General features: G+C 41.0%; 2 protein-coding genes across 2 annotated transcripts in view; both read right to left on the bottom strand.

Annotated features, from left to right (window-relative positions):
- Window positions 1-2,955: 2,955 nt before the first annotated feature.
- On the bottom strand, window positions 2,956-15,268 carry MINAR2 (membrane integral NOTCH2 associated receptor 2). The gene is made up of 3 exons (XM_034773557.1): window positions 15,104-15,268; window positions 4,795-5,040; window positions 2,956-3,135 (listed from the first exon to the last, which is right to left on the bottom strand). The coding sequence occupies exons 1-3, from the start codon at window positions 15,266-15,268 to the stop codon at window positions 2,956-2,958; spliced, it is 591 nt and encodes a 196-aa protein (XP_034629448.1).
- Window positions 15,269-17,380: 2,112 nt separating this feature from the next.
- ADAMTS19 (ADAM metallopeptidase with thrombospondin type 1 motif 19) overlaps window positions 17,381-25,226 on the bottom strand; it is a 266,472-nt gene continuing 258,626 nt past the window's right edge. Inside the window, exons 22-23 of the mRNA XM_034773246.1 lie at window positions 22,001-22,178; window positions 17,381-18,097 (exon numbers count right to left, since the gene is read on the bottom strand). Of these exons, the coding sequence (XP_034629137.1) occupies window positions 17,946-18,097; window positions 22,001-22,178 (330 nt within the window). The 3' untranslated portion in view covers window positions 17,381-17,945. The remainder of the gene's footprint in view (window positions 18,098-22,000; window positions 22,179-25,226) is intronic.

Raw genomic sequence — 25,226 nt, 5'->3', positions numbered from 1 at the left:
ATAAATGATCTGGAAAAAGGGGTACGCAGTGAGGTGGCAAAATTTGCAGATGATATAAAATTACTCAAGATAGTTAAGTCCAAAGCAGACTGCGAAGAGTTACAAAGGGATCTCACAAAACTGGGTGACTGCGCAACAAAATGGCAGAAGAAATTCAATGTTGGTAAATGCAAAGTAATGCACTTGGCAAAATATAATCCCAACTATACATACAAAATGATGAGGTCTAAATTAGCTGAACCTGTCAATAAAGAAATCTTGAAGTCATTTGTGGATAGTTCTCTGAAAACATCTGCTCAATGTGCAGTGGCAATTAAAAAAGCTAACAGAATATTGGGACTCACTAGGAAAGGGATAGATAACAAGAGAAAATATCATATTGCCTCTCTAAATCCACGGTACCCCCAATATATTGAATAGTGCGTGCAGATGTGGTCGCCCCATCTCAAAAAAGATATATTGGATTTGGAAAAGGTACACAGAAGGGCAACAGAAATGATTAGTGGTATAGAACACCTTCTGTATGAGGAGACATTAAAAAGACAGATTTTTCAGCTTGGAAAACAGATGACTAAGGGAGGGAAATGATAGAGGTCTATAAAATCATGAATGATGTGGAAGAATTGAATAAGGAAATGTTATTTACCCCTTCACATAACACAAGAAGTAGGGGTCACCAAATGAAATGAATAGGCAGCAGATTTAAAACAAACAAACAAAAGGTATTTCTTCATAGTCAACATGTGGAACTCTTTGCCAGGGGATGTTGTGAAGACCAAAACTATAACAGGGTTTCAATAAGAACTAGATAAGTTCATGGAGGATAGGTCCAGCAATGACTATTCGCCAGGGTGGGCAGGGATCCAACATCATGTTCTGCATGTCCTTCGCCTCTGTTTGCCAGAAGCAGGGAGTGGGCAACAGGGCAACTTGATGATTACCTGTTCTGTTCAGTCCCCCTGGGGCACCTGACATTGGCCACTGTTGGAAGACAGAATACTGGGCTAGATGGACCATTGTTCTTACCCAGTATGGCTGTTCTTATATAGAACCCAGATGTATCTGCTCCCCACTATAACCTACTAGACCCCAAGCTACTCCCAGAGCTGGGATAGAACCCAGGAGTCCTGACAGGGTCTCTCTCTCCAAAGAGTTAGTAATAAAGTAAGAATATACATTAAAATTTTAAACCTAACCAGTGTCCCTTAAGTGACTTGCCACAAGATGTCAGAACATGTTGCTGTTAGAGCTGAATGGGTCTAATTTATTTAATTTTCTTTCTTTTATAAAGGAATTAGATACAGGGCTCCTGTCCGCTAATTGCTAAGTGATCTGCCAAAAAACTAGAGTTTTCAAGTGCCTAAGTAGCCCCAGGAATAATGATTAAAGTCATTCCCCTTTCCCCCCCAAAATCTGAAATGGTGCCCCTGCATGCTGTCACTGGCTCAGAGGCCAACCCTGTTTTAATCAGGTCCTCGAAGTGGTTGTGGCAATAGTGTAGATTGGGTCGAAGATCACACTTGGAGCAGCTGGGTAAGGGGAAGGAAACAAAGGTGGCTCTAACCCACCTTTCTGCTTCCCCCAATCTTGAGGCTGATCTCCCCCTTTCCCTCCCCCACAGTCCCCTCCCCAGCATAAGTGAAAGTAGCTATGGGGCTACTCTGCCTTACACCATCTAGACTGCTTCCTTTAGTGATTGTTCCTCTTGCCTGAGTGTCAGATTGCAGTGCTGTGCAGTCTGGCCTCACCCCGAGCCTGTTCCTGACCCAGCTCAACACACTTCCCATCTGGATGGGGGAACAGCTGGCATAACACATGCTATTGAGGCTTAGTATCATGGGGAGTTTTCCCTGTGTCAGGCCAATCCCCAGCTGCCTGTTAGGGCGGCTTTACAGCCTCTTTGTGCCACTGCAGAAATGCACAGAGGGCTTGCCTTGGTTCAGGGATTTGGTCCAATGAGCACAGAGGATACTTCATGGGCTGAATAGAACTTATTTATGTGCTCCTCCTATGTGTGCACACAGTTTGCATTGTCAAAGCAGTTGGGATACAGTATTTGTCAACTTAGCTTGTATTTCATTATCCTGAATAATTCTGAGACATCAATCTGTTTATCTAAGCTATTTTAACACTTTCAGGTGTTCCATTTATTTGCGCATGACCCGTATCACATCATTTAAACAGAATTCATTCTTTAACCCCTTCAATGTGGATCTGCTATTCCAGTTTCTGCTCTAGAACTCAAACTTCTGTGATGTGGCATCTAACAAAATAATGACACTGTCACTTTAGTGGGTGATACACTGCTGATAGAGTGTGAGGGATGTGAGGCAGTAGTGAAGTGGGAAATTGAGGTCCTGTCTCTGGTAACTTGTGGGCTTTGTTTGTTTGTTTGTTTTTAAGTGTTGTGAATAACCCAAGCATCTAGGCCAGCTCTGTGAGAACTGGAATGCTCTGTGGCTGCAGCAATTTACTCCCTAGTCCAAGCCCTTACTAGTATCTAATTTATTGCTTTGTAAACACTTTGAAATACCTTGAATGCTACATTGTCACACTCTTATGATATAACAACTGGGGTAGATCTGGAAGGTGTGATATTGGATTTTGCATAGTATGTGGACAGGTAGCAAAAATTTCTATGTACTGGCTATATGCACCATGTATCTGAGATTAGAATCTGGCCCAGATCACTGTTCAGAAGAAAAAGCCATTAAATGAGCATCTTATTAATAGTGATGTGAATTACACAGATAACATAAAGCAAGTACTGTAGTGCTCAGTGTATTTATCTCTTTCAAGGACCGATTCCTTATGCTGAATAGGGATTTTGTAAAACTTAGATGTCAAATAAATTGCATTCATGACAACAACTCTGAATTTCAGATAAAACCAGGGGAGGAAAGTCTTTTCATAAAAACATTTATTGGAAAACCGCTGTGACTGGATTTGGCTGTATCAAGTAAATAATATGCTAACAGTGACTATTGCAATCAAGATGCAGATAGCAAATACCACAAGCAGGAAAATTAAGCAGCATTTGGAATGTTTCTTTTCTCTCTCTTTCTTTTTCAGCAAGGTGTCATACCCAGGGGTATAAATATCCCCCATCCAAAATTGTAGATCATTAGGATTTTCCTAAAAGAAAGATCAGAAAATGAACTCAGCTCCTCTGTATTGTATGTAAAGTCACCAGAACATAGTTGGTCAGGAGTATTTTGGCTATCACTTAGTAATTAATGAATTTAAAATATCACAATTCAAATCAGAAAAAATTACACTTGAACTCTCGGCTGCACTAGATGTCGAATACTGTCCCACAGAGGACTATTAAAACCATAGCTCTCAGCAAGGAACCTAATGTAGGATACCAGTCATTGAAATGTGATAGAGACCCAGAAGAAACCTCTTGACATTCTCATGCGGATACAGAGGTGCTAATTTACAAATGCAGATCTGAGTCACTTTTCAGCAAGGAGAACTATCAAACTCCCTCCCGCCCCCACAAAGTAATACACACTAACCCACAAGCAGACAGGAGTACCGGTGGTGGGGATATGGTTATGAGAAGCTAAATTATTTGAAAAAGTACATTGAGGCATAATTTATTTGTCCAGGTTCTTATATGGCCACCATCAACATGGTATTTTAGGGCTAGATCCACAAAGGGACTTAGCTGCTGCAGCGCCTAACATTTAGGTACCTTGCCACCTAATGGAATCCACAGCCCTGAATGAGACACATGAGAAGAGAAGCACCTCAGAATGGAAAGCCAGCAAGCTGAGCAAGGAACCACCTAAACTAGTCAGTAGTAACCGCTGAGGAGCGAGGCAGGACTTAGGCCAGTGAGACCTAATGGATGAGTTGCTAGCCCAGTGATTAGGGCACTCAAGTAGAAACCCTGGCTTCCAAGCCCTCCTCAAATGCATGTTTAAGTATTTTATAAAAAGTAGATCAGCTTCAACAGATGAGATGGAAACATTCCCCTCCTCTTCAAAATACCTGATTCAAGTCTCTGCTCTAAATCAGGCAGAGAGGGGCTTCAAACCTAGGTCTCTCAGGTGAGTACCCTAATTACTGGGCTTTTGGGGACCACCTCCCCTCAGCTGTCTTTTGTATGTGTTAGGCATGCTCTAAGAAGGCCTACCAGATCACACCCTGCCACACCAGATCACACCCTGCAGTCAAGATAGACAGGGGAATGTCTAATGTGAGACCATTCTGGTGCAACGGCAGAACTTAGGCGGCTGCGTGCATACACACTGGCAAACATTTAGGCACCTAGCGGACTTTACCAGCGGAAACTCAAGTGCCTAGTGACTTTAGATACCTATGGAATTAGGCAGCAGTTGAGCAGGGCTTTCGAGGATCTCACTAGTGGATAAATATTGGACTTAGGTCCCCAAAAGTGGGAGTTAGGTACATAAATCCCATTGTAGATCTAGCCCTTAGTACCTCACAAACAAATGTGAATTTTCCCCCACATCCCCTGTGTGAGAGAGGAAAATATTATTATACCCATTTTAAAGATGGGGAAAAGTGACATTAAATGACTTGCTATAGGTGACAGGACAGCTGTGGCAGAGCCAGGATTGAACTGCAGTCTTCAGTGTCTTAACCATACTACTATCCTACCTCTTGTGAGTGGATCCGCATGGAATTCTTACAAAAACATTCAGATTTACTTCTGAAACCAGAATCACCAGCAAATAAGCACAGCATTTTATTCAGTGGTTCAAGTGTAAATACAATGCATAGCATCTGGGTTTGTTCATGTATGAGTCTACAACACAATACCTTTAAGTAGTTAGCCAGGTTAGAATGCAGTGAATGCTTGTCATAGTCTTGAACAGTCCAGGAAGGGTTTTTTTTCCTCTCTGCCCAGTCATCAGCAGTTCGGATGTCTGTGTACAAGGGATTGCTCTTGATGGTGGATTTCAAGGTGACAGTGGTTATGTGTTTACCAAGAGCTTTGTCAATCATTGTTGGGCTGACCCCACTCAATTCTAAGCCAGGATGCTCAAAGATATTTCTTTTTTCTCTCTGCAGGATAGTCAGGACAAAAAATGGTTATCATCCTCATTCTTCTCATGACACAGATGCCCTTACACATTCACAGTCTATTGTGCAGTAGAACTAACTTTAAAATAATAACTGCCTATTCCTTTTGTTATGGTCTAGAAAGAGACAAGAGGGCTCGCTCTCCACCTTGTGCAGCCTTTCTTCTTGTGTTGAATGAGGGCCTGTGCAAAATGAGTGCCAAATGCTGCTGTCGGTATGAGCTGTCATGGTAATGCCTGTTGGAAGAGAAGACTGTCGTAGAAAACAAGTGTAACAAAATAACTGCCATAAGAATTGGGTTTAGAATTGCAGTTCTGATGAAGACAAAGGAAATATATGATGCTGAAGCAGAGTTGTGGGGACCAAAATGCATTAGCGATTGAGGGCCCAAAACACACATTGGTGTAACTTCGCATAGCTTCTCTCCTGCCTTATTCTCTGCTGAAACTGAACAGATTCTACTGATTGTGCCTTCACCGAACCCTTTTATTTTAAGCTCCCTCCACTATTTCCACAACAGTCCCAGTGCAACAGTCCGTTTACAGCACCACTATGATTTTTTTTTTTTTGGCCCTCTCCTCAGAACCTGAGGAGCACGGATGTCTCTATGTAACTGGGCTCAACTAGCTCTGGCTCTTTATCAGCCTTGAGTTGATGAAGTATTTGGCAGCTTATCCCAGCCAACCCAGCCAGCCTGATTATTTAATTCCCTCCATCAACTTTCTTAAGAGGAACTAATTAACACCTGAGTGATCAGAGTGCAGACTCACCTGTTTGTTCCCTGCACACTGTCACAGTGGTGTAAGTGGATATATCTTGATTGCCTTAGTGAAGTTGCACCCTTTGACAGCAGGCGTGAGATTCTTACCCCAGTTCTGGACTCTTTGTGTCAAGTAAAAGGGCTGGATCAGTGTAAAGGGGCCCTAAAAGCCCCATATTGGGCTGGGGTAAAATTCTGCTGTTGAAGGCAGAAACTCTCCAGGAGTTGGCAAAGCTGTTGCAAATATTGTGCAGGCCAATAGCCACTAAGGGATCAGACAATCTCAGTATGCTGTTACCAGAAACCTGAACAGTACAATTTCAGCTCACCACAATTCCCTTTTCACTGCTACTTTGAATTAAGTGAATTCTAGCATCCCTGGAAGACACATTTATGATACATTCATCACATCCCTTAAATAAATTCATAAGACAGTCCAAGAATTGCTCTTACAGCATATGTGCAGTACAAATGAAACTCTCCTGGTTAGAAAATAACATTTCTCTCCTAGTTCCTTAACATTTCTTTGGACTGGAAACTTTGATTTGAGACAGCTGAAGTCTGAGCCTGGACTAATGTCTGCATTATAGGGAGCACTGGAGTGGAGTTAGAATCACATACTAAAGCAGCCTTATTAAAAAAAAAAAAATCTCAGACAAGTGATCAACACAGATTTCCAAATACTCCTCCCCACACCTCCATAAAAGATCTAAGCAGCTTCAAAATTCATTTACCCAAAAAAGGTTTCAAAGGCAAGCAAAAGATTATATTTTTCCAGCCTTCCGAGAGATAAATTAAGAGATTTAATATATACTAATTCCTCAACCATCATGTGTGGGGGAGAGGGGTGGGGATGAGGGGGTTGGTTTCTTTTAAAATAATGTGAGAAAACAGCAGATTCTATATACATAATCCAATGAGGAAGCATCATTCAGGCATTCTTATAACTCTCCCATGCACAAGGAACTAAGTGTGTTTCCCGTCCATAATCATCATGATATGGTATTAGAGGGCAGAACCCAGTACCCACAGCCCATGTGTTAGCTCACTGCAGTTGCCATATGTCAGTATTTAACTTTGACATCACAATTTTAAACTGTTGGCATTTTAAACTGTCTACTCTTGCTGCCTGCATTTTACAATATTTCTTATTTAAAATTCTTCAGTTACTTTAATGATGCTTCCTGCAGGCTTGCGAGATGGATGTACTTGGAGAACATAGCATAAGAGCTTAAGAACAGCCATACTGGGTCAGATCAATGGTCCATCTAACCCAGTATCCTGTCTTCCGACAGCAGCTGGTGCCAGGTGCTTCAGAGGGAATGAACAGAACAGGGCAACTGTCGAGTGATCCATCCCTTATTGTCCAGTCCCAGCTTCTGACAGTCAGAATCTTAGGGACACCTTGGGGTTGTGTCCCTGACCATCTTGGCTAAGAGCCACTGAAGTTCCTGGAGAATAGGCCCAATTCTTTTTTGAACCCAGTTATAATTTTGGTCTTCACATGGCTATAAGTTGACTATGCCTTGTGTGAAGAAGTACTTCCTTATGTTTGTTTTAAACTTGCTTCCTGTTAATTTCATTAGGTGACCCCTAATTCTTGTGTTATGTGAAGGGGTAAATAACACTTCCCTATTCACTTTCTCCACACTATTCATGATTTTATAGATGTCTATCATATCCCCCCTTAGTTACCTCTTTTCTAAGCTAAACAGTCGCAGTCTTTTTAATCTCTCCCCATATGGAAGCTGTTCCATACCCCTAATCATTTTTGTTGCCCTTCTCTGTATTTTTTCCTATTCTAATATATCTTTTTTGAGACGGGGCAACCAAAACTGCACACAGTATTCAAGGTGTGAGCATACTATGGATTTTAGTGGCATTGTGATATCTATGCCTTTCCTAATGATTCCTAACATTGTGTTAGCTTTTTTTAACTGCTGCTAGGTATTGAGCAGATGTTTGCAGTGAACTATCCATGACTCCAGGATTCCTTTCTTGTGTGGTAACAAGTATGGTGTATGTACAGTTGGGATTATGTTTTCCAATGTGCATTACTTTGCATTTATCAACATCGAATTTAATCTGCCATTTTGTTGCCACCTCACTGTTTACCCATTTTTTACAGATAATTTATAAATATGTTGACCATTACTGGTCCTATATAGATCCTTGGGAGATCCCGCTATTTACCTCTTTCCACTGTGAAAACTGACCATTTATTCCCACCCTTTGTTTCCTGTCTTTTACTCAATTACTAATCCATGGGAGGACCTTCCCTTTTATCTCATGACTGTTTACTTTGCTTATGAGCATTTGGTGAGGGTCCTTGTCAAAAGCTTTCTGGAAGTCTAAGAACACTATATCCACTGGATCGCCCTTGTCCACATGCTTGTTGAACCCCCTCAAAGAATTCTAATAGATTGATGAAGCATAATTTCCTTTTACAAAAGCCATGTTGACTCTTCCCCATTGTGTTCATCTATGCATCTGGTAGTTCTGTTCTTTACTTATGATAGTTTCCACCAATTTGCTCATAATGAAATTGTCATACTGCCCTCTAATTGCCAGGATCACCTCTGGAGCCTTTTTTAAAAATAGGAGAAGCTTACGTTGAAGAAAGTGTGCACTCTCACCAGGGGAATGTTCATTCTGCCCAGGTTAAAATATTGTGAAAAGAATGTGCCTTGACAATATTGAGTTTTAAAGCAGTTGTTTTAAATAAAAATAAAGATAGGCTAATTGGTTCAAATTTTTCTCATCAAGCCAATGCATGGCAGTTTGACCTCATGTTATTGGTGATGCCCCAAATAAACTAATTACCTCTTCATCCCAGCAATTACTATATCTTCTGCCCCATGGGGAATAGTGATGTAGAAATGTGGGTATACAGTACCCATGAGCATGAGCAAGGGGATGAGGTGATGGCAGCGTCAGCTCGACTTTTGATGAGAATAGGACTGGTAAATGTGGTGGGAGATTTGAAGGAAAGACATAGTGAAGTGGAGGTGATGATGTAATTAACTTGAATGTAGCAGAGCATGCTATCTTGGAGATTTGGAAGTAGATGTAGTCCTGAAAATAGAGAATGAGAAGGAAAGATGCTGCCTTACAGAAGTAGAGGTTTAGGTTTAAGGGATAATGAGACAGAGAGATAGCAGGTACTCTGCAAAAAAGATTATGCACACAAGAAGCAGAGAAATAGAAGAGGAGTAATATGCAGAAAAATATTACAAATATTCATTCACAACCCCTTTGAATAGACTTTCATTCTAACCAGATTGTGTTCATAAGAATGTCCAATGAAAGGGAAAGCGTTGTGAATCCTGGTACAAATGTGCAAGTACACAAGTATTGATGATATATATATATATAACACAAGTTAGAGAAGCCAGCTTGACAGCTCTTTGTAGATTTGGAATTGATGGGATCTAAAACATAAATAATAGCATATGACTTAGGTGACTATTCATAGAATACACATAGTGAATTGGGAGCAGTGAATATGTTCAAGTAAAGAACATGATCCATCAAAACCAGGAAATCAAAAATTAAGGCAGAAACTTGGTTTCAAGCCCATTTTACTGAAAGTAGGGATCAAAGGGATTTCTACACAATAGGTGATTTTACATATTGTAGGTCAAATTCTGTTTGCTATATATATTATATAACACCTTGTAACATATGTTCTTACATAGTTAGTCACTTGACTAAACTAGAATAATATTTGGTTAGCCGTCCTTTGTTCCCACAGTGCCTCCTTTCCCTGGGCTTGCTGAGGCCACATGACTTTTATGGCATGGCTGACACTGACCTTTAGCTCCTAGACATGTTGAAGGTGGGATTCCAAATCATGGGAAGGATGAGGGAATGGACTCTGCCATGGAGGAAAATCTTGTTTGTTGCTTGGCCCGTGTAGACAGCATTACAGAAATGCAGTCCAGAGGTGACAAAGGCAATAATAACTGTAACAAGTTTCCTACTTTGAGGTAAAATTTGCAATCTTTGTGCTAGTCATAGATGACTAAAAAGTGCTCTTGGCTACAGCTGCACCATGACCATCTGGGTATTCAAGAAGCTTATAGATTGCAACCAATGCTAAGAAAATGTAAAGAAACTGCACCTAATGAGGGGCCAGATATCAGTTTCACCATCTCAGCTAGCTGTTATACACAGCCTACTAGCATCACCTTCATCTTGTCTGAACTGAACTTCAGCCAGCTAGTCCTAATCCAGGCCCCAATCTTGGCTAAACATTGGAGTGCTGAGCGACTGCCCTGGCTGAATCCAATGAAAAACAGATGTAGAGCTGAGTGTCATCAACATATCAATGACAATGCAGCCCAGATCAGCTCAGTATCTCCTCTAGTGGCCTCAAATACAAACCGAAAAGGTAGGGTGACAGAATGGAATATTGGCAGAAACTCACATGAGAGAACCCTTGGGGCAGAAGAGCAATCATTCAGCACTATACCATCTGGGTCCTCTCAAAAGGAAGGAATGGAGCAATTAAAGCATCACTTCATCTATCCTTGTCAGTGTCCACAACTGTGCCAACAAAACCTCATGGTCAATGGATCGAAAAGCAGGTGGTAAATGTGAAAGTGTCAGTATGTGCACTTGGTCTTTCTCAATTGCCAGGAGGAGATAATTAATGAAAGAGGCAAGGGCTGTCTGTACCTAGCTAGGCCTAAAATCAAACTGATAGTGGTCCAGAGAATTTAAGTATTATGCAGATTGCCAAGAATTGCTTCATCACAAGCTCCTCAATAACAATGAAAGTGGGTGGCAGGGAAACAATTACATTAGCTAATAATTAGCATGAGTTAATTCTGTGGAAAGTTATAAATTAATTATACACTTCAGAGCATTATGTCACACCTCTGAGAAATGCACTAGCACGGATCCTTGTCTTTCTTTAAAGGCATGCTTCTGGGAAACTGGCTGTGATAGAAAGGAGAGGCTATGTACTATCTAAGAATCTGGACATGCAATAATGCTCTGAATATTATATGCAGTATTGTTGTAGCCATGTCAGCCCCAGGCTCTTAGAGATGAGATGGGTGAGGTAATATCTTTTATTGGATAAACTTCTCTCTCAGCTTGTGTCTCTCAGCAATAGAAGTTTGTCCAATAAAAGATATTACCTCATCCACCTTGTCTGTGTGAATATTATAAGTGACCTGGTCACTGAGGTAAAGTTAATGTTTAGCTATTGTGGTTTATTAGCATTTCCCATATGAATGTATCTAACTTAATGGGGGTGGGGTGGAGGCTGTGGGAAGAACAAACAGGAAAGGAACACCATGGTTCTCTAGGTAAGCAACCTCAAACAAATGCTTGGAAGACAAGGGGTCCAGCTATTAGCTTTAAGGTTCCTGTAGCCAACAAATTGCAGGTGTTGTTTTGCCAGAGCTGGGAGGCTGGAGATCAAAAGAACGTTAAAAAAAGAGTTAAAAAAAACGTTCTCAAGGGAAGAACGGGATGGGTCACTTGCCAGAAGCTGTCCAGGGAGACAGGTTGACAGATAGGGAGAGGCTCTGCTGAGTGAGTTGCCTTAGGGAAAAACAAGCATTGGTATGGGCTGGTTTATTGTCTTAAATCTGTTAACTCTGAAATGCTTTTCATCTGATACATAATACTTGGCTTGAAGAAGGCTGTCTGATTACAGGTTACTGCTGCCATTGCTCCGAGAGAAGGGAATAGAACTGCAGGGGCTGAGCCTAAGCCAGACTTTTTGAGGTAAATCACAGTTGGTACACAGGGCACTGAAAGTACCAAGATTATTTTACTTAATAGTTATATGACAAAAATATACAATAAGAGGGAATGAATATTCACTCTGCCTGACACTGAAGTAGAAAGTGAAAAAAAGCTTTTGCTCTGAAGTGAAGATACTTTTATCAGACTGCCTTATATAATGGAATAAATGAAGACACTTATAGGTGAAGGAAACACATAAGCACTTAAGCGCACTTCAGTTTGAATGATCTCATGACAAACATCAGAAGAGGCACACAAATACATCGCCGAGCAGTCACTTTACATAGGGGGGCTTGAGGAGCAATGTTTCTTAAAAGAAAATTAATTTCTGGACAGGGAGTTTAAACTATGCTCAAGGTTTAATAATTTTAGGAGACTGTAGATCACAGCCACCTGTTCAAAACTGAAACGCACCCCTCCTGTTTCTGAATTAACTAATTCGTACACCCCATTAGCCTGCTCATCATGTTATTCATAAACCATTAGCTCTGCACTGTGCTATCATGTTTATTTTAAAGTCTGGAATGCATCAGGTATTTAGTTTCTTCTTATTTGCTCATCAGCAGAAACGAGAAATAAAAATGTATATTGTGTATAAGTGCTTTAGCTGAACTACTTGGATCTACAAATGAACATGATGAAAAGGAGAGTTTGTGCCTTAGGTTTAATAACCTAATAACACTCTAATTTGCTTTCCATGGGAAATGGTGACTTGAGTAGCTTCCCTTTGAGAGGGCCATCCTAGTGCTGGAATGAATTTCAGAAGAATTCTCTCCAGGGGGATTATGAGGAAGATGCCATTTTAAGGGAGAATATTCTCTATAGATTTAATCCTATTGGAAGTTTTCAGTGATTGCTCAATGACAGCTAGTCTTACTTAATTAAAATAGGCTGGGACATTCCTTTCTGAGGAAAGGGCTGTGTGTTTGGATCTCCTCATACCTGCACAAAGTGGTGGGATGGGAAATAAGCCACTATCACTCCCAGTCTCTTGGATCTTGTGGGCATCTCTTCTTGAGGTTAGTGCACTGTGCTGGGGTAGGGAGAAGGTGGGTTAATGTGTTACAATCCTATGTGAGGGAAAGAAAAACAGTCCTTTATTGTAAGGATGACCCTTATTTTAATAAAAGAATTGGCTGTCCCATACTAAATCATTCTATCAACCATGGGGGTCACCCCTTGCAACCCCATCATTGGAAACTCACCACCCCTCAATTTGGCCTGGCTGACCATCTGCAGGTGGCTAGGCCTCTGGAGGGGTGGCCAGGCCAAATCTGAATGGGACCAGCAGTTCTTCAGGTGTGCTGATAAATAGCCAGAGGTTAGAGGACCATGCAGGGAAATTGGGGTCTCTGGCTGGGTGATTTGCAGGGGCAAAGATGGGGAGTCCAATTCCTGCTCCCCTCAGCACTGCAGCTGTGCTGCACACTGGGCTAGGCCCCTTGCGATGCCTCAGTAATTGCCAGGCTGTGTCCGTGGGTTCCATTGGGGTGGTCCAGTGCTGGGCACAGGACGCAGAGCAGGAGTCTCAGAGCAGAAAGTGAAGCTTTTAGAGATGGGTCAGGAGCAGACCCAGGTGAGAGCATCCACTGGGGACCATGCAGAAGGAAAGCGGAGATGCGGGTTCCTGGGGAAGCAGGATTCCCCAAGCACTGTAAACTGGAGAAGCACAGACGGGCTTGGGCTTGGGCTTATTTACCCTCCTCAGAAAGTAGCCAGGCTACCCTGAGGGGTGACCAAAGGGAGAGGAGTGCACAGGCTACTCGCTTTCAGGACCAGAATCGAGCAGCATCTGACATCACAGAGAGTGAAGGGTGACAAGAAGTTAATTGTGGGGAGCAGGTTTCCTCCCCTGTTTTAAAGTGATTCTTTCATTTTACTCTTTCCCATGTCCTCCAGGGCTGTGATAGTGAACAGAAAGCAAAGGTATGGGGGAGGGGGATGGCAGCACCTTATAGCAAGAGGAACTGTTTCCCCCTCACATATGCAACAGTTTTCCCTGAATTCAAACCCTGATGACTACAGCAATGTCTCACATTATAGTTACTCTCACTACATCCATTCCCCCAACATGCTGAGCTTTTTTGTGTCCTACTTTGGAAGAAGGAAGTTGTTTGGCCAGAGCAATAATGTACATTAAGATGTTTCATGTTGAAGAAGTTGCTGTAAATGTTGTGCATCACTGCACAAAAGGTGTCTGATCTCACCAGGGCAGGGAGGGAGACTGACTTGACTGTGTCATAGTGAGTTAATGGCAGAGTTGAGGAAAATCTAACTGCCCTCTTGCTTGGTGCAGGAGGTTCTCAATGCACAGTGTGCATCGTCCTCTCCTATACATTTAATCTTTCAGGTGGATGAGAACTGAGTAAAGTGTGGCCGTTATGGGATCTCTGAGGCACAGCACTTGCCCTGAGGAGTTCAGTGTGGCCTGTAGCCTCTGTCATCACCTAGAGGCCTACAGATGTCTCAAGTTTCATGAGTCACCATCCCTGAAGAAAAATCAGTAACTTTCCGCACGGTCAGCACGTGTGTGTGTGCGTGCGCGCATTAGGAAAACTGTCACTTATTTTTGCAATAAAATGTTGGCAACCCTCCTCCCTTCTGAGGGGAACTTCTGAGGCAGCTGCAGTGGGAGTCAGCCCTAGCAACTTGGCTCCAGTAGAGTCACCTAGCTAGAGAGCCAAAGAGGGGAGCAATTGCCCCCCCCCATGAAGTGGTTCTGTCTTCCAGCAGATCCACTGAGGTCTGAGCACTTTCTGGAGGTCAAAACCCAAGCTGGTTCCATAGAGGACACAGGGCTAGGTTTTTATATTTTGCAATTTGGGGAAAAAACTCTATGAGGGGAACCTCTACTTAAACGGTTTCTTCTTTTCTTTCCTATCTCTGTGTCCTCCTTTGTCTTTCACCCTAACTACTATCAAGGAATAACCCTCTGGTGTCTGCTTAAGTAACTCACCCAACAGCAGTCATGAAAGTCAAGTTAATTGTATGGTACACAATCATTGACTGTTAATGTCAGTTATTATGGGGAGGTAGTAGCTGCTGCTTATCTTTAAGGATGTAACTGAGTTTCCATTTTAAGCCTGAATTTTTCTCTTCTAGAATTTTCCTCCTCACCTACCTGCGTGCTGTTCCTGGGAAGTTTCCATATGATCCCATATAATAATAAATACAATTAATGTTACACAATATCATTCATGCACATACTGGGAAATGCTAAAAAATACCACAACCAGGAGTCAGCAGGTCAGTGCCGGTCCTAAGAGGTGTGGAACTACATGATAGTGATAGGGTTTGAGCCCATGGTATCAGGAAGATTGTTCTCATACAGCCTACTCCTGCTCCCATTGAAGTTAATGGCAAAACTTTCACTGACATCAGTGGTGCAGGATCAGGGACATGCAGTGGCTGCAACCACAGCAAAAGGCTCAAACCCAAATTTCATTTGTTTCTGAACCAAAAAATGTATAAGGAATAATAAGCAAAGAAGTCAAACATTCAGGTCTTTCCTTTAGACCTTACCTGTAAATAGACTTTGTTGTGCCATTGCTGTGCACCTGGAAAAGCTGCTTCTGGAAATTTTACTAGACTGGCTTGTAGAAAGGCAGAGTTTTTCATTAAAGACTTCACATCTAGTTGTAGGAATTTATCAGGATGGTTGTTGTTTGGCAAAACAGAGAAGTCCATGTTCCCCTCCTGTTGAGTAATAATGAAAACAGCCCAGTCTTCTGGTTCCTGGCTGCTGTGGGCTCCTTCTATTATTAATGAAGTGAAAAAGGATCCTATTGTTGCCTGAAACCGTAACTGATCCCTGCTTGGTGTCACGCTCACTTATATCATCTACCAATGATAAAAGATCGTTTAGAAGCAGCATAGCAGGCAAGACATGCTTCCTTAAGTGCCTAGCTTAAGTTTTCAAGTTTAAGGACCATTTTGATAGATGTATATGTGCTCATTAAAATTAACAGAGTATCAGTGACTAGATGCATGAGACACTTAAATACATATCAGCACTTCCTTAAGTGACTTGCCAAAGATCTCAGGCTCACAGTATTTCTTTCTCAGCTAATTAGAAGCAGTTCATACCACAACAGGAATGGTGCAAGTCCTTCAGCAATTATTCTCTGGGGATACTAACTCATTTGATTTTGTCACACAGTTCAGCACAGTAGTTTGATGTTATAACAGTAACATACACATTCTCAGATTAAAGGAATATTTCATCAGTAAGTTTTTCCTCAATATGGGGAATATTAGTTTATTTCATCTACTGTTAGGAGCTTGATCTTTCTTCAAATCAATGGAAAACTCTAATTCACTTGAATAGTATAAGATCAAGCCCTTAATTTTCATTACTGTATCTGTGATGCTTGTATTTTATTTCAGAGTTTGATACTTTATTTTAGTATTGCATATTTATAAAGTCACTTTGATTTTGACTGATGAAATTTCCTTCCTTCAGCCTAGCCAGTACAGGTAATAAAAAACACCAAGCTTTTACTCTTTGTTTCGATTCAAATCAGATCAGTGTGTTCTCCGGAGTGGCAGTGCTGGGCAAAGCAACAATGCATTTCAACATCATCATATCTGTGCTCACATTCCTGTGCAATCTTAAAAAAACTTTCTCCCTATTTTTCTAATAAAACGGCACATTGATCTGTATTGTTTATTTGAATTATAGGGAAGTGCTTAAATAAAATGTAGTAACCAAATATAAGTTACTTCATTTTTAATTCATCCAGAGAAGGAAATATGATGCATTTACACTACGTGTACACATAATGACCTCCAAGTTGCAGACTCCATGTACATCTAATATTCAAGTATTACAGCCACCGAAGAAACGAAAGCTGTAGCTAAAGTTGCAGGTAAACTTAGATGATAACCCCTGATTTCACTCATTATATCTAGAAAATATTCTCATTTGCCTCTGAAACTTTGCATCCTTGGTACCAGCCCAAAGATAATTTTTTGTGTGCATCTCTGACTGCCTATGGGTAACAGCTCCAACCACTCCCATGCCAGACACATTCCTCCTACAGCCAGTTTGCAAAGGGGTCTTCAGGAGACAATCTATAGCTGTCTTCCTCTCCCCTGAGCTGTAGGACTTCTCCCCATCAGGTCCAGGGCTTTTAGAACCCCTTTATGCTGCTCAGTCCCATGGACTTGTACTATAGAGGCAGGGGTGGGGATGATGACATAAGCTCTATTTAAAATTTAAAAAAGGGGGAAAAAACCCAGGAATATTTCAGACGCACAAAATAGGAAAAACAGAAATAAAGAAAGAGGTTTTACTTTTTTATTGAAAATGTAAAAATCATGTGAATCATGTACAATATTTTCTCATAAGGAAAATTTTAGTTGTTTTAAAATGTTTCACAAAATTGTAAAACTTTTTTTGTATAAAGACTTTCATAAAACAAAGATGAAACTAAAGCAGTATCACAAAGCTATCTTCTAAGTCATCAACAAAGAACTGGAAAATGTTTAACAGATTACGCATACAAATGGCAGGAACAAGGACTCTTCCATTTGTAGAACTGCAAAGAGGACAGACAAAGGCATAAAGAGGCATGGGTCTTTTGCTGAAAACATTTAAAATCAAGTGACATGTTAAAACAGTACAGACGTGGTTTCAGAGGATGGTACAAATTCTAGAACTTGTGTTTCTCTAAACTACCTCAAACAGTGCAACAGTGAGTGATTCAGTGTAAATCTCTACAGTGTTTCATTGATTCAATACTTGTGTTCAAGTATGTGTTCATGAGCACAATCAAAATCTCTAGTTCGCTATTTTGATTTTTTTTTGTTTATCACAGGTTATATGTTACAGTAGATTCTCTCCTACAGTATGTCTCTAACCCAAAGAGAAACTGATTTCACAATACATTCTGTAATAACCTGTTCAACAATGTTAGCTTAGGCACCTCAACATCTGTTGCAAAATAAACAAGGTCATTCTGACTCTGAATGCCAAAAAATTAAAATAAAAAAAATTGGCTTTATTTCCAAATACAGCAAAACTATTCAGCTAAATTAAAATAAATTCAAGATAACATGAGGGTTTTTCTTGGCAACAGAGAGATGATCCTACCGAACATAAACATTTAAAATACTATTTTTTAAAAAATTCTGATATATGTATCCAAAACTGTTCATATAAAAATTATGAAAACCTCAGAGAATAAAACACAAAGGCCATCTAACCAAAACAAGAAAGCATGTCTGGCAGGCAAAAATAAATTAATTTGATTAAATTATATGTAATCTGATAATATTTGGTCTGAAAAAGCGTGTGTGTGTGTGTGTGTGTGTATAAATAATGAGATTGCAAAGAGCTGAGAGCCAGCCATCCTGACAGAGGTCAACTCTTTTGTTGCATTTTTTGCGCATAAAAGTCCCTGCATGTCTCACAGCAGCGTTGATACCACCTCATGTCCTGACAGAGGTTCTTCTCTCGTATCACTCTGCAGTATACAGGCCACTGGTCTCCCAGGCACTTGAATGTTAAAGCAGCTGTGAAACAACAAACAAAAAACACAACTATATATCTATACACTCAAATAGTTCATTTGATACCTAAGGCAGAGTATAATGTTCATTCATTCTATTATTACCTATTACTAAATTTGTTAGTAAGCAATCAGACAGTAGAGATGTCCTTAAGGGTGTCTAAAGACTTCTGACACAACCAACCTCTCTGCTAGTGACTCCATTGGGTCAGGAACCAGGAGGTGGACTGAGTGAAAGCAAAGGCAGGAGTAACTGATAAGGAAGTGGCCAGCAAGCATGGAAAGAGGGCACTGGGGCACTTTTGAGAGAGGCAACAGAGAGGAAAGGAAGCTGGGAGGGCACTGGAGCTCTGTCGGTGGGAAGGAATGGGTGGGGTGAAACTTGTTTATTTTTCAACAGAGGAAAAGAATCCTATCTTGGTGACATGCTGCCAATATTTTAACAATTAGAATTTTTGAGGGCCCAGCTAAGTAGACCCAACAGCCTCCCTGTCATGAATGCCATACACTTACAAGACGGCACAATTTCAAGATAATAATTGCAAAATCGAAAATAAAGCAAATATCTTTTATCTAGAAAAATGGACACTGCAATACATTAGTAATGACTATCCACAGAGAGAGAGAGAGAGAGAGAGAGAGATATTTCAGGAATAGGATGGTATACTTGGCCAAACATGATCATATCATATCTTAATTACTACAATCTCCTCCTCTCTGGCTTGGACAACTGCAACCTTATCCCCTCAAATCCATTCAAAATGATGTTGCTAAGATTATTTTCCTGCTCATCACTCTGATAATACCACTCTCTTTGAGTCCCCCCTTCCCTAATATGTCAAACACAAGCTTCTCTTCTTTACCTTTAAGACCCTTCATGGCTTAGCTCTTCCATTAAAACATTATGGCACTGACTACTGCCTTCACTGTGACAATGTTCCCACCATTCAAAACCATTCTACCTCAAAAATCTTTGCACGTACTCCCTCACAACTGCTTATGAATGCCTCATTAATATCTAAAAAGCCGGTAACTTATTCTCCTTAAAAATCCTTCCTTAAGACTCATCACTCCATGATGCGTACACAACTCTGTCAGCTGACAATGGTCAGGCAGGTGGTGAGCTCTGAGTACCGCTTACCATACAAAACATGCTCAAAGCACTGTTGCCTCACCTACCCTTCCTCCTCTCTTGTTTGTTCTGTCCACCTGTTCCATCCAGCATGTCATAACCAAAACTGTAAACTCTGTGGGGCAGGATCTGACCTTTTACTTCACATCTGTATAGTGCCTAACATAATGAGACCCTGATCCCTAACTGGGGCCTATAGTGTGATAGCCACTTACTTGAGCACAACCTCAAGGTCAGGGGCCACTTTTCAGGCCCTCCCACCCCTCAGGGTCCTAGAGCCCAGGCTGCAGCCTGAGCCCAGAAATATACACATCAATGAAACAGCCCCACAGCCAGAGGCCTATGAGCCTGAGCTGGCGGGCATGGGCCAGTTGCAGGTTTTTCTTTGTTGTATTAGGGTGACCAGATGTCCCGAGAAAATCGGGACCGTCTCGATATTTCGGTGTCTGTTCCGCGTCCCGACCGATCTTTGGTCAGGATGCAATTTGTCCCAATATCTGCCGGCAGCACTGGGTTTTGTTTTTTTTTTTTTTGCTCAGCCGGCAGGACTCGGCTTTTTTGAGTAGATCAGAAGATGTAGCACTGATTCTTGTAATATCAAAGTCAAGGGCTCATTCCACCAGATGCATAGAGACAATGCTTGCCTTGAGTAGATCTGCCATTTGGGCTTCCAGTCATATTGTTACTAGGCAGTATAGGAACCCATGCTTCTTCAGATATAGCTTTTGATATCTGTTCTGGTTTCTGGTTTCCTTCCCGCCTCTCCTCCGCCCCAGCAATGGAAGGAGAGCTCCATGGATCTTATCTAATTTGAGCCTAACCTTGTCACCTCAAGGAATACCTAATTTAGTGTTTCTTTGGACTATGTCCATCTGTAATGCCTCACTAACTGTTTTTCTATTCTAATGTTATTTGCACATTTAATTATATATTTGTATTTTAATAGTGTGGAGGCCCTGTAACAGGGTGGCTTGCTCCTTAAGGGCTGGAAGGCTGAGGCTAGCCAACTCTCGTTACTAAAGAGGCACACCTGGGCTGGACCAGGGAATTCCTCATAAATAGCATCAGGAAGCTGCAGGGTGTGGCTAACAGAATGAAGCCAGGGCCAGAGCTCCAGCCAGAAAGGTGGAGCAGACAGGAATAGAGCAAGAGCTCTGTGGGCATGTCTATACAACAATAGGGTGACCAGATGCGGGGAAGAAAATATCGGGACACATGGGGGGGGAGGTGCCCACCGGCAGAGCAAAAAAAAAATAAGCCGAGTCCTGCCGGCAGAGCAAAAAAAAAAAAAAAACCCAAACCAACAATATGACTGGAAGCCCAAATGGCAGATCCACTCAAGGCAAGCATTGTCTCTATGCATCTGGTGGAATGGGCCCTAACTCCTGGTGGATAAGGTTGACTTTGATATTACAAGCATCAGTGCTACATCTTCTGATCTACTCAGATAACTCAGCCTTATGGGCCTCACTACCTCACTTTGGTCCTTCAAATAAAGTAAAAACATTTTAAATCAACCTGAAATTTCTATGTTGCATATTTATGTAAAGTAGAACTTCGTGGCCTGTCTCACATCTGAGGCAGGGAGATGCCTCTGTCTCACTGGATGGAAAAAGTGTTCTGATGTTGGTGGAGGTCAGTTGGGCAATTGTGCACAAAGACAGATAAAACATGAAGAACAATTTTGTCCTTATGAAATACTATATAAGGTCTGTAAACCTCAGCTGTCATCTCAGTCATCCAGCAAGCCGAGACAATGGCCACTACACAAAATGCTATAAGGGTTCCAACTTCAAAGGGGAATACCCTTCATTAGCTCAAAGGAAGGATTACAGACAGTTTATGACATTAGATTTGCTTTCCATGCAGGAATAATCTATTGACAGGAGGGTTTATCCTAACAAGGGCTCTGAAAAAATCATTGGGAAAAGATGTACTATAGCAGATCTTTGAATATATCCCAATCATGCTCAAGGCTCAGACTGTCATTCTAAGGAGCTGATGGTAAGACCCTTATGAAAACTCCACTAGGGATTTTACTTGGAGGATAATTGGTATGGTTAACAGATCTCTCTCTACACCAGTCGTAGAATTTCTTCCAGGCTCTCTAATAGGAAACAGAGTTTGAGAAACTTTTGGATTTTAAAATGGTCCCAGTGAGTTTGTCTCTGACCTCTTTATGTTGAAGATTTAATCTCTGATGTTCTACACAATCATGGACAGATGTAGTGATCTGGGTGAAAGACTGGCAGAAGGAACCATTTGTACATGCTCCTTAAACCAGGGCCTTCTTGGTCCTTTAAGGACCATGAGAATGTTGTTTAGAAAACTTTGCCGAACTAAACTTTATATATTTTCTCAACTCTATAAAAATGTGTGGTGCAATTAACCAGAAAAATACTGGTTTGAAATAAATTTCTAACACCAATATAATGATATTTACATTTTGATGTTTAGTAATAATAATAAGATGGAATACCACATCACATCCCTTTCATGGATACCAGTGTGCTTTACGAACATTTATGAATTAAGTTTCATGAAACCCCTGCAAACTATTTTTATCTTCAATTTACATATGGGGAAACACAGCCACAGAGATGTTAAAATGACATGCCTAAAGTGACACATAATTCTACAGGAGATATAAGGATAGAATCTAGATCGCCTAAATCCCAGCCTTGTGCTTTGAATCACAGGACCATCATTTTCCTTCATAAGGAAATACAGAAAAAGATAACTTCTGCACTGTCATATGGCTTTTTTCCAGCTTACCTAACCTGGGTGATGTGATCGTATTTACGTTAATTTTCTCGTTGCAGGGTTGAAGATGGCAGGGTCTGTATGCTGCAGGCTTTTCTGAGGAAAAACATTCATTGCCATGTCTTCCTGTGATCTTGTGCATGCATTGGATTACTCGGGACTGCATTCCTTTGCCACAGGTAATGGAACACTACAACAGATGGAAGAAAGGCATGTGTCAGAATTCTGTTTTTTCCTGTAAAAACTTGGGAGTGAAATCCTGACCCAATGGAAGTTTTGACCTCAGCGGGGCTTGGATTTGAGGGAGATTCATGGTTTCATAAATTAAAATTGATTTAAAACAAGTAAACTAGAAAATATGGTAGTGTCTAATACTTACGGCAGCAATTCCCAACCTATGGATTATAGCTCTTCCCCTACCCCCAAAAATCTATAAAACCTTGCCAGCGTTGGGCATTGGTTCCATCTACCTGTTACAATCAGGAACACACACATCTTGAAGCACCAGTGGAAAAAAAGCAAAGCAAAAGAAGCCTCTGAGCTCCAAGGCCTGCTCTCCCATCCCTATTTCTGAATTTTCCCTCTGGAGGCAACAAAAAGAGAATGGGTGGAGCAACAGAATATGCTCACAGAAACTGGAGAGGAGGAGGAGTGGATGATGAAGATCCTGCCATATTCCCAACCCCACTGCTAAATTGCTCCCCTCAATGAGCAGAGTGGATGCCGATTCTTTTTAAGTTTGTCTTCTGGTTTCTTCAAAGACCCATCAGCCTGAAATGCTTCTTCTCAGCTCCTGCAAGGATTAAGGCACCCTAATAGATATTTTCTTCCTTCCCATACTCAAGGGATCTATGCAAAGGGAAAGTGTGAAGAGGAACAGAGAAAAGGGGAGAGAAACAGAGAGAGGAGAGAAGGTTTTGTGGGAAGATGCTGAGGAAAAAGGGAGAGATTCAGAAGGGAAGGAGAGACCTTGAACAGCAGTAACAAGAAAATAAGAATGAAAAATTGAAATCAAACCCCACTAAAATACACAGAAAAAGGGAAGATAAACAGAAGAAGTTGGGTCAGGGAGAAAGAATAGGCAAACAACAGGAGAGATGTGGCAACCATATATGCGGCACAAACTCACAATAAGAGGGGACTCTAACCCTAAAAGAGAGGAAGTCATGGACTGAAGAGCTCCATACACACTAAATGTAGCATGCCTTTTCATGTGTATAATCCTGCAACAGGCCATGAGGAAGTTCTCACATCTACTGAGACAAATCTCTGTGGGTATAATATGGAATCTATAGAAGTGGTGCCAAACATGGCTGTAGATAGGCAACTTATGTACTCTTCAAGTGGCACCTGTACTGTAGGAAGTCATTCCTTTGTGCCAAGATATATAACAGTAAAGCAAACATCACTGGAGCTCTGCATGAAGGTAATTTCATGTTAGCAACTGACACTATACTGTAAAATTGTACACTCGGTAAATTAGTTATAGTTATAGACTTTCAGACCAGAAAGAACCACCAGATTATCTAGTCTGACCTCCTGTATATCACACGCCACCAACCAATTAAGTGACAAACCTTTGGATCCTAATCAAGACTAGGCAATGGTTGAAAGTAGGACAAACACAACCACAGCAAAGAGAGCCTGAACAGTTGTTCTCTCTCGGACACCTATCAGAACCATGTAATACATTGGGAGTGATTAAAAGCAAGAATAGATGACTCGTAGCACATATAGGCAGCAGACAGACATTCTTCAGCACAGTTGAGTGTGATTATTATGGTCCCAAACCTGAGCACATCCTTTAACAAAGTACTGGCCAGATCAAGTAAGAATCATGTGATACAGCACATACTTTTCATGCTGATGGACTGTGGAAATGTTAATTTGCCACCCATGGATGTCCCTGATTGATCATGCTCAACTGAGTTAGCCTGACATTATATTAGCGTGGACCACTTTCTACATTTGAGAAGAAATAGATGAGCCAGCTGGTCGTGGAGTGGGTGGAGCTTTGCCAAAACTCTTATCTTAAATTCCATAGGAAGTGTGGAAAAAACATTTCAGGCTTTAGAATCAAGATTAGGCTCCATGCCAGCTAAACAGTGATATAGGTGTAATCTTATCAAAATGACCTGATGCACGCAAGTACATTACACCACACAATCAAACTTGCACAAAGAACTGACAGTGTAGTCAGAAACCAATCAGCCTTGCCATTTTACTGTTGCCAAGGTGAATAGTGTCAGAAAAAAATAGTACAGTAACAGTAGCTTTCTTTTTCCATAAAAATGATTGTGAAATAAAATCCTGGAAGGCAAACTAGGGCAGTGCCTCACAGATGGACATGAAATCTAATTTGAATTTGTGAAACACGCCCTTCCTCTTTTGCTGACTTTATGTTCACAGAATCTCACGAGGCACAGGTACATTAATTATCTAGTCACATATATGCCATTGTTTTAAGTGTAATTTCATAGCAAAATAATGATACAGTGTTGCCATTTGTTCCCTCTCTGCTAGATCTAGATCGATTTCATCCATTTTTTGCAGTTATATACTTTATTAAATGTTTTGCAACAGAAAATAACTTGATATGTTTCCCTGGTAAATGGATGTCAGGGGCTCTGGTACTTTGATAAAAGACACACATGGCCTGTACAACATTTTTATTTAAATCTTAATTTCTTGAACAAGTTACTATATGTTTCAGATACCTTATTTAACATGCCCTGGATCTATCAATGCCAGTCTTTGGAGCAAAAATCCAAACTTGGTGGCTTGAGCTCAACTGTACTGATAATGCACCTGACACTGCCATGCACTTTGTGCAGTCATGTACGGACAACAGTACTATTCTGATTTGGTACACTAGGCACAGGTGTAAATTACTTCACAAGATACAAGGCAGTATCCACTAGGGCTGTCAATTAATTGCAGTTAACTCACATGATTAACTCAAAAATATTAATCACGATTAAAAAATTAATCGCGATTAATTCCAGTTTTAATCGCACTGTTAAGCAATAGACTATGAAATGAAATTTATTAAATATTTTGGACGTTTTTCTACATTTTCAAATATAATGATTTCAATTACAACGCAGAATACAAAAAGAACAGGAGTACTTGTGGCACCTTAGAGACTAACAAATTTATTAGAGCATAAGCTTTCGTGGACTACAGCCCGCTTCTTCGGATGTCTCTAAGGTGCCACAAGTACTCCTGTTCTTTTTGC

This window comes from Trachemys scripta, chromosome 6, assembly GCF_013100865.1.
Source record: "Trachemys scripta elegans isolate TJP31775 chromosome 6, CAS_Tse_1.0, whole genome shotgun sequence".
Classification (NCBI taxonomy): domain Eukaryota; kingdom Metazoa; phylum Chordata; order Testudines; family Emydidae; genus Trachemys; species Trachemys scripta.
This window is presented reverse-complemented; position numbering and strand designations above follow the sequence as displayed.